Source organism: Crocodylus porosus, unplaced genomic scaffold (genome assembly GCF_001723895.1).
Source record: "Crocodylus porosus isolate Cpor-Errol unplaced genomic scaffold, CroPor_comp1, whole genome shotgun sequence".
Taxonomy (NCBI): domain Eukaryota; kingdom Metazoa; phylum Chordata; order Crocodylia; family Crocodylidae; genus Crocodylus; species Crocodylus porosus.
This window is the reverse complement of record NW_017728921.1, coordinates 17,126,682-17,136,460: the sequence shown is the minus strand read 5'-3', so window position 1 is coordinate 17,136,460 and position 9,779 is coordinate 17,126,682. Positions and strand designations below refer to the sequence as shown.

The window sequence follows — 9,779 nt, the reverse complement described above, 5'->3', positions numbered from 1 at the left end:
GAGGCTACGGGACCTGAACCTGTTCAGCCTCCACAAGAGAAGGCTGAGGGGGGATCTAGTGGCCTGTTACAAACTAGTCAGAGGGGACCAGGAGGCATTGGGGGAGTCCCTGTTTCCCTGAGCACTACCAGGAGTGGCTATAAATAATGGTCACAAGCTGGCAGAGTGTAGATTCAGACTAGACATCAGGAGGCGCTACTTCAGTGTTGTCAGGGCGGCTAGGATCTGGAACCAACTTCCAAGAGAAGTGGTGCTAGCTCCTACCCTGGGGGTCTAGAGGAGGCTAGACAAACACCTTGCTGGGGTCATTTGACCCCAGTACTTTTTCCTGCCATGGCAGGGGGTTGGACTTGATCTGCTGAGGTCCCTTCTGACCCTACTAACTATGAAACTATGAAGGCTCAGATCAAGTATAGATCTACCCTAACAAGTGTGCCTTTGCCACTGATTTAATTCACACTTATTCCGATGTTGTCCTGCCCCCTTTCCCATCCAGACATGCAACTGATTTCTGTTTGGAAGTGTTTTAAGCTCAAGCCAGCTTGCTGGGAATCTAGGCCAGAACTCAGGTGTCTTTCACTGCGGCTGGTAATGGGCCCATTCTGCAGTAAGAACATAGGGGAAAGCCCTCATGGGCTCAGTTTCTACAGTTGTGATAGAAGAACCCTAGAAGTAGCCAAGACTTGAGGGAAGGCTTATGTTGATCTTTGTCACCTCTTGTGATCAGCAGGAAATGAGTTATCCCATAATAGATTCATAGAGTTGGAAGGGACCTCCGTGGGCCATCTAGTCTGACACCCTGCCCCTGGCAGGCAAGAAAAGAGTCACCAACCATGGGGTCATGTGTTCCCAGCCAGGTGCCTGTTCAGTCTCCTCTTGAAGACACCCAAGGATGGGGTGAGCACCACCTCCCTTGGGAGCCCATTCCAGATTTGGCAACCCTGACCAGAAAGAACTTCCTCCTAATGTCTAGCCTAAACCTTCTGTCTAGTAGCTTATGGCCACTGTTCCTTGTCATTCCAGGGGGTGCCCTGGTGAACGATCGTTGCCTACTTCATGTTGCTCTCCTCTTATGAATTTGTAAACTGCCACAAGTTCCCCTCTCAACCATCTCATGGAGAAGCTGAAGAGGTTAAGGTTCCTTAGCCTTTCCTCGTAGGGCCTTCCCTGCAGGCCTCTAATCAGGCAAGTGGCTCTTCTTTGGACCCTCTCCAGGTTGTCCGCATCCCACTTGAACTGCGGCATCCAGAACTGGACACACTACTCGAGCTGCGGTCTGACTAGTGCTGCATAAAGGGGGAGAATCACTTCCCTGGACCTGTTTGTGAAGCACCTATGGATGCATGACAAGGCGTGATTGGCTCTGTCAACCCAGAGTCAAGACCTTGACCAGGAGTTCACCAGGCAATTGGCTGAGGCCGCACTATCCCAGTGTATGGTTTTCATGGGAGACTTTAACCACCTAGACATCTCATGGGAGGAGCGCTCAGCCAAATCTGAGTGGTCGCAAAGCTTTCTCTCACATGTGGACAACCTCTATTTGACGCAGGAAGTCTACGGGCTGACAAGAGATAAAGCACTGCTCAACCTCATACTGGCAACTGGGGATGACCTAATTGGCAGCCTAACAGTCGAAGGGAAGCTGGGTGACAGTGATCATGAACTGATCACCTTCACCATCTGCCGTAAAGCTGGCAAGTCAGTCAGTAATACAGAAGTCCTCAACTTCAGGAGCTGACTTTGACAAGCTTAGGAGGCTTGTCAGAGAGGCCCTAAAAGGCCACAACCCAATGAGGTGAGTTCAGAACAAGTGGTTGTTCCTCAAGGGAGCAATCCTGGATGCGCAAGCAAAGTCCATCCCGTCTCAGAGGAAAGGCAGCAAAAGGGCACAGCAGCCCCCTTGGCTTTCCAGGGAACTGGCGGACCTCCTGCGTCTTAAAAGGAAGACCTAAAAGGATGGAGGACTGGAACCACCACCAAGGAGGAATACTCTGTTTTAGTCCAGAGAGCAAATCAAAGCCAACGCTGTGATGGAACTCCAGCTAGCTACAAATATCAAGGAAAATAAAAAGTCCTTTTTTAGATATGTGGGGAGCCGGAGGAAAAGCAAGGGCAACATTGGACCCCTGCTAAACCAGATGGAGCAACTGATGCTCAGGAAAAAGCGAACTTGCTAAATGGGTACTTTGCATCAGTTTCACCAGCTCCCAGTTCCATGGGACAGCCCTGCCCACTATTGGTCAGGGAGGCCCAGGGGAGGGAGATTCCTTGCCCTCCATTGAAACTGACCTCATGAAGGAACACCTCGACAGGCTGGATACCTTCAAGTCAGCTGGCCCTGATGGGTTATACCCAAGGGTACTCTAGGAGCTGGCGAGCATCATAGCCCAGCCCCTGGCACGGATCTTTGAGAGCTTTCGGCGCTCTGGTGAGGTGCCCGATGATTGGAAGAAGGCCAATGTGGTGCCCATCTTCAAGAAAGGGAGGAAAGTAGATCCGGCAAACTACAGGCCCATCAGCCTGACCTCTATCCTGGGGAAGGTTTTGGAAGAGGTATCAAGGAGGCCATCCTTAACAGACTAGCTGAAGGCAATATCCTGAGGGATACCCAGCATGGGTTTGTTGGGGGTAGGTCTTGCTTGACCAATATCAATTCCTTTTATGACCAGGTGACTTATCACCTGGACAAGGGGGAAGAGATTGACGTTGTATACCTTGACTTTAAAAAAGCCTTTGATCTGGTATCCCACGATCACCTCTTGGCTAAATTGACTAACTGCGGCCTTGCCATCACCACGATGGTAGGACCCAGAGGGTGGTGGTCGACGGGAGCCAATCATCTTGGTGCGCTGTGACCAGTGGGGTCCCACAAGGCTCTGTCCTAGGGTCTATACTGTTTAACATCTTCATTAATGATGTGGACATTGGTGTCAGAAGTGGACTGGCCAAGTTCACCGATGACACCAAACTCTGGGGTAAAGCATCCACACCTTAGGATAGGAGGGTGATCCAGGCAGATCTGGACAGACTCATGAAGTGGGTGGACAAGAACCTGATGGTGTTCAACACCGAAAAATGCAAGGTTCTCCACCTTGGAAAAAAAAAAACCTGCACCATGCTTATAGACTCGGCAGTGCTACACTGATTAGCACTACAGATGAAAGAGACTTGGGGGTCATGGTTGACCACAAGATGAACATGAGCCTTCAGTGTCACGCTCCAGCTAGTAAAGCGAGCAAAAACGCTGTCTTACATCCACAGATGCTTCTCAAGCAGATCCCGGGACGTCATTCTCCCGCTGTACTCAGCCTTGGCGAGGCTGCAGCTGGAGTAGAGCGTCCAGTTTTGGGCTCCACAAGTCAAAAGGGATGTGGAGAAGCTTGAGACGGTGCAGAGGAGAGCCACACACATGGTCAGAGGTCAGGAAAACAGACCTTATGATGAGAGGCTGAGAGCAATGGGGTTATTCAGCCTGGAAAAGCACAGGCTCAGGGGTGATCTGGTGGCCACGTATAAGTTTATCGGGGTGCTCATCAGGATCTGGGGGAACGTCTGTTCACCAGAGCGCCCCAAGGGATGACAAGATCGAATGGTCACAAACTCTACTGTGACTGATTCAGGCTGGACATAAGAATGAACTTCTGCACTGTCTGAGCCCCCAGGGTTTGGAATAGACTGCTGCCGGAGGCAGTTCAGGCACCCACTTTGAACGCCTTCAAGACACATTTGGATACTCATCTTGCTGGGATCCTGTGATCTCTGCTGACTTCCTGCTCCTGGGGCAGGGGGCTGGACTCGATCCTCTGGGGTCCCTTCCAGCCCAAATGTCTATGAAAACTATGAACTGCTTCATCACTTTGGCGACTTATGTTTATCCTGGAGTCAACAGTGACTCCAAGATCTTTTTCTGCCTCAGTGGACGTGAGAAGGTCGCCCCACAGCCTGTAGGTATGATGGCAGTTCTTCCTCCCTAGATGCAGCACCTTGCACTTGTCCTTATTGAATTGCATCCTGTTGCTCTCTAGCAAAGAATCAAAGATCTCTAAAGCTTAGAACACAAACAATGCCAGGATATGCCTAGAAATCCTAGTGACTTGCACAGCTGAATTCAGCACTAGCAAGGGCACTAATATGAGAGTAGATTTGCTATACAGTTACTCACACCTGGATTAGACTCACTAAGGTGCTTAGCCCTGGATGCTGATCACCTGAGTTAACTGCAGTGAAGACCTACCCTAGCAGATAGTTCACATTTCTGTAAGAAAACAACAAGCACTATATGTAGCACTTAGTGAGGCCTGTTCCACAGCAGGAGGATAGGCTATGTCACCATTTTCTAAGATTCTGAATGTACTTACTGTCTTTAAACTTGTGGAATGTATTTTGAAGAAGAACAAAAGTTACAGTCTGTTGGCTGAAGATGGTGCTTTAAGACACCTGCTTGATTTGCACCTCCTATCCCCTTCCCCAGTCTACCTACTATATGGAAGGCAACAGAGGGCATCCAGTGTTCCAGACTCAGTTTGGGAGGATTGCCGTGAATATCTGCTTTGGGCGCCATCACCCACTCAACTGGCTCATGTACAGCATAAATGGAGCAGAGATTATCTTTAACCCTTCAGCAACTATTGGAGAGCTCAGGTAAGTGAAAAGCAGCTTTTGGGCTGTATCACGTTCCTGCGTTAATTGTACTTCTCACCCTTTTACTGTTGCCTTAAAGCCATCCCACTTAAGTTTGGGATTATTCCTGACTCAGTGAGGAGTGACTGCAGTCACTTTTGTCGACATGGAAATCTATCCATTCAGACCAAATTTTAATGCTGCTGTGCAATTCACTATGATTATCCCTCAGAAATCAGAGTTTAGTTCAGCACCTGTAGCTCTGTTGGATCTCAGGGACAACAACATAAATAACAGTGTCCAGCCAGCTTTCACTAAACAAAAGACTGTTTGTTTAAGATAAAAATGTTATAGAGAAAACAAAACAATAGACATTTCAGGTGTGTGTTTTGCTGATTAGGCGATTGTCCATTTTCCATGGTACAGTACACATATGGTATCAAATTTGTCAGTTCTTCAATCCCAGGTGAGTGATCTCCCTCCCAGACCAGGCCTTTCTCTCTTCCCCAGTTTACAGTTCTACAGGCCTCTTGAAACTGGTGCATCATCTGCATTAAGGATTTATATTAATTACCTCTCAGGGGGTGCATCTACATGAGATGCTACATTGCTACAGCGATGAGCTACGGTGATGTAGCATAAGCAGGCATGAACTACAACACTGATGCTACTGTGCAGTAGCAATGAGTTACTGTGTGGTAGGGTTGGAAATGACCTGTGTGCCGTTGGGACTCTGCAGTAATGCATAGTAACAACTGCGCAGTTGGGCGCACATATAGACATGCCCAATGCCTTTATTTCCTAGTGGAAACTCCTCCATTGAGTCAGGAATAAAATTTCTAACCTGCCCATAAAAGCATATATCTAACACTTTAAGAAGTGATGGAAGAATCTTTGAACATACCATGTGTGCCTACCACCCATCACATCTTGGGGTTATAATCCTTGGTTATTCCATTCTTCCAAAGCATTATTTCTGTCGCAGGTTGTACACTGCTTGGGCTGCTATACTGTGGTATGAAATAGTTGTTTATCCCTATTTACCAGGAGGTTGAACTTATTTTTTATAACTGCTATAGTTGGAAAACAACATTAAAAATGTTTTCAGTTGCACATTATTCCTCTTTTCTGGGCTGTTTCTAGGGCACTTTTACACATGCTTCAGGGGTAGAGGGGTGGTGCTTTAATTAGAGCGGCTCCAAGAGCCTCTCTAAAGCACCTCCACATCTCGTGTATCAGCATCCCTGCTCTTTAAAATGGTGGTGGGTGCCTCTGCTCATGTATAAGCGCCAACTGCATTCTCAGTTTCTTCTATTTCTTGCCTTACAAAGAATAGAACTTTTGAGTTCTTCGTAGTCCTGAGGTTCTTCAGCATTCCAGAATGTGTCAAAGGATCATATTGACACGTGTGCTTTTTCCATTTATTTACATGATGGGAGGCTGTGAAAAGCAATCTAATTCTGTAGGACACACACTTTCACACACACACAAAGCATAGTGATACTTTCACTCTGTTTTGGAAACTTATCTAAATATGCATTTTTTCCCAAGGATCTTTATTATATTATCTTTTCTCTGTTTCCTTGATGCTGTTGTCTTTCCAGTGCAGAGAAGCAACATTTATAAAGTCTCTTAATTATAGCAGCAATAAGTTATCAAAAAGTGTTATTTAACAAACTCAAAGAGTTAGTGTTCTGCAAAGTAATGTGCATAAATGAATCTACTGGATTCCTTTTTCCTTTTCTTCTGCCTTTCTACCACATCTGAAACTGAGTCATGCTTGCTGAGTAAAAGCTGATATCAGTTGTGTACTCTTGGGGCAAGGACACAGTTTCGCTGTTGTAGTGTCCAGCAGAGTGGCGCTCCAGTTTCAGTTTTTATCTAGGTGTTACTGCAGTACCAGTATGGAAAGAAGTTGTCACTTTTGGCCCAAGTAGATCATCAGTTTTCCAGTCTCTGACATGTTCCTGTTAGAAGGAGAAATATTGAGGGTGGAGCCAAGCATTTTGTTAAGCAATCATCCTTTTCTGAGGAACACAAAATCCATTTCCGTTAATGCAGAAGGAGTCAAACCCAAGGAAGAAGCTGTTTTTGTTCATAGTTTCAATAAGGGGACACATGACTGCCGAAACTTTTTGCATGATAATATTATTAATTTATTCAGCAGTGTTCACCGTCCTTTATTAGATGAGGGGCTGGTGGATTAAGTATTTGCATACAGCCTTAACCAGTTCTATAACTCGGGTCCCAGTGATCTATGAAGCCCATCTAAGCAAATGTCTCTTTGTTTAGGGCAACAGTAGTATAGCTCAGCATTTAAAACAGTGGACATTTCAGAGGCATGCTTAGTGACTGGGCAACTGTCCATTTTCCATGTAGGAACTATCAGGTACAGTATCGAGTTGATCAGTTCTTAGATCCCAGGTGAGTGACCTCCAGGGACAGATCCGGGAAGCTGCACTGGTGCATTTGCACCCCACTTTGATTCCTGCTTCACCCAAAGTTCAAGACAACTGCTTGGCAGTGGCAGCAGCATTTCGAGTCAGGCAGTGTTGAGGGAGTCAATTGACTTCATGGCTCATTATAATCCACCGGATACCTTCTAAACTCTTCATTCCACAGGTTTTAACAACCCTCTCTTTTTTTTTGATTTAATGGTCTTGATGTTCCACCCATCACACTACCCTTTGTTCTGCAATTCTGCTGTCTGCTAGCTGCTCCTGGTAATGGAGTTCTTATTTCACAGCCCTGCAGACTGTTTTAACTAATTACAGTGAAGTTGTATTTATTTTTGCTTCAATCTTAAACTGAATAACACAGCCCTAGGCCCCTACCATATTAGTAAAGCTTCTAGTTTATTTTTAACTGGAGAAAAATGTGTTGTTTTATATGTGATGCACCCCAGCAACTGCACCCCCCTTTTCAAAATTCTAAGTGTCCATGGTGACCTCCCTCCCAGACTTGACTTTTTTCTCTTACAGTTTTCAGTTCATCAGACATTTTGAACTGGACAAAAAGCATGGTGTGCTGTTTCTCTCAGAGGATGAACTGTAATATGCAAATCATAAATGAAGGAAGAAAATCTATTAAAAAAAACAACATTGCTAAAATGTAACAGAGGGCTCTCCTGATGTAACATAAGTATGTAAACTACACAAGGAACCAAGAGCCTTGCTGACCAGGATGAGCGAGAAAAGAGGGTTTTAAAGCATGGATTGAGGAATCCTGTTTTAAAGTTTTGAGATCCACATTTTCCTTAGCTCATTCTTTCTCCTCTCTCTCTTCATATAATTTTTTTCCTCTGCTGAATACAACAACTAACCAGAACAGAGACTTTCATATTTGTAGTGTAATTATGACAAAAGTGCAGTGAAGGTAAATCGCATGCCCATAAACTATATTCCAGTCCAGGGACAGGGAGTGACAGTAATTCTGAAGTAGTATCCTGTCATTCAGGCTGTTTGAGGTAATTCTCTTCTAATATAAGAGCTGATAATGACTGTTTTAGATTGTTTAATGTTGGAAAAGTTCTTAGAAATGAGTTTAACAAATACAATATCTCTTCTAGTGGCCTTCACAAATGCCACTTTTAGAAGAATATTTATGATGTTGATCCGCTTACAGCCCATAAAGAAGAGAGTAAACAGAAATTATGTACCTTCATGAGATACTTCATTGCTTCTCTGGGTGCTCCAGGGTAATTATTGGCTTTCTTTTCTTGATTGCTTTTTGAGGATATAATTTTTATTGCAAGAAGAGAACTCTTGAGTCTGATGCAAAAAAACTGTTTCTGGGGAACTGGAAGAAAACTGTCTGTGATAATATTATGGATATATTCTTTTTTCCTTTTTCTCTCTCCTTTCATGAAGTTATAATTTGCAAGAGCTTTTCAGTAAAATCCCTGTTTCTTATAAGAGCTGGCAGCTTGGCTCAGAGCCATAAACCACGTTGCTTCAGTAAACCAGTAATCATCTTTTATATGCCCAAGCCTCCTTGAGAGTTAGACTTATCCACCTATGCCCGTCTCAGTATCAGGGAGGTACATGCTGTCATGAGAAGGATTTGCAGAAGATCATACACTCTGTCCTCTTGGTTTTAGTGTAGTAGGGAATCTAAGGATCTGATTCCTGTGTTTTCATATGCTCAGTGAGAAGAAGGCAGCCTGAGTCTTAAGTGGCATCCAGAATTGAAACTCCTATTTCAGAAAAGAATGAAAGTTTAAATGAGATGTCCTTTCCCATTTTTCTGTTGTTGGCTTTCTGTATAGTTTAGACACTAGAGGAATGGATAATTATTAGAAGGTTACAGAGCTGCTTTTGTTTTGTCTTGTTTCCTCAGCCAAGCTTGAGGGAATGACTTGGAAATGATTGTGAAGCCCCCAGATAGAAGGGGAACATGACGGGTGGAGATTTTTTTCTTAGCATTCAGACAAATTTGATTTCTTATTACCTGTCTTAAAAGGTGGGGAAAACTCAAGATTGTGTGATGTCCTCAACTTCATAAAGAATCCAAATTTAGTTATGAGCTATAAAAAGAAAGACGAACCACCCCTTTTTGTTATTCTTCTGCAGTGAGTCAATGTGGCCAATTGAAGCAAGAAACGCAGCCATTGCTAACCACTGCTTTACATGTGCTATAAACCGAGTAGGAACTGTAAGTAGCTTTGTAGCTTTAGATTTGTATTCCAGGTATCATAACACATCGTGATCCTAGCTAATAAATTATATGATAGCACTAGGATATTCCGAAAACTCTAGTATTTCTCTGTTCAGTCTGAGCTCTGCTCTTCTAGTTTTTTGTCATGTGCTTTGAGGACTAGAAAGTGTTACTGTTATTCATAGTCAGCAGGGGGATTGAGCTGCTTTACTGCTGGCAGCCTATGTTCTGCTGTGTGTAAATTTCTTCATTTAAATGTTTCTACATCAGAGTGTTGACTTGACACACGTCAGATCAACACTCGGGATCCCAGTATTGCACTATTAGACAGGAGGGCATGATACACAATTATACACGCGCACAAACACCACTGAGTTCACACACACATATACACACCATCGTGACTGTGTATTAACACTAGGGGGCATTGGGGTAATTTGGTGCTTGGGGTTATTTAAGATCAAGTGGCCCCAGGGTTACTCGAGGTCACTGGGGCTGGGGTT

At 44.6% G+C, this 9,779-nt stretch overlaps 1 protein-coding gene across 1 annotated transcript in view; it reads left to right on the top strand.

Annotated features, from left to right (window-relative positions):
- Positions 1 to 9,779, top strand: part of UPB1 (beta-ureidopropionase 1) — a 43,032-nt gene that overhangs the window by 22,352 nt on the left and 10,901 nt on the right. The window contains exons 6-7 of the mRNA XM_019539401.1: positions 4,472 to 4,641; positions 9,192 to 9,273. Coding sequence (XP_019394946.1) covers positions 4,472 to 4,641; positions 9,192 to 9,273 — 252 coding nt within the window. The remainder of the gene's footprint in view (positions 1 to 4,471; positions 4,642 to 9,191; positions 9,274 to 9,779) is intronic.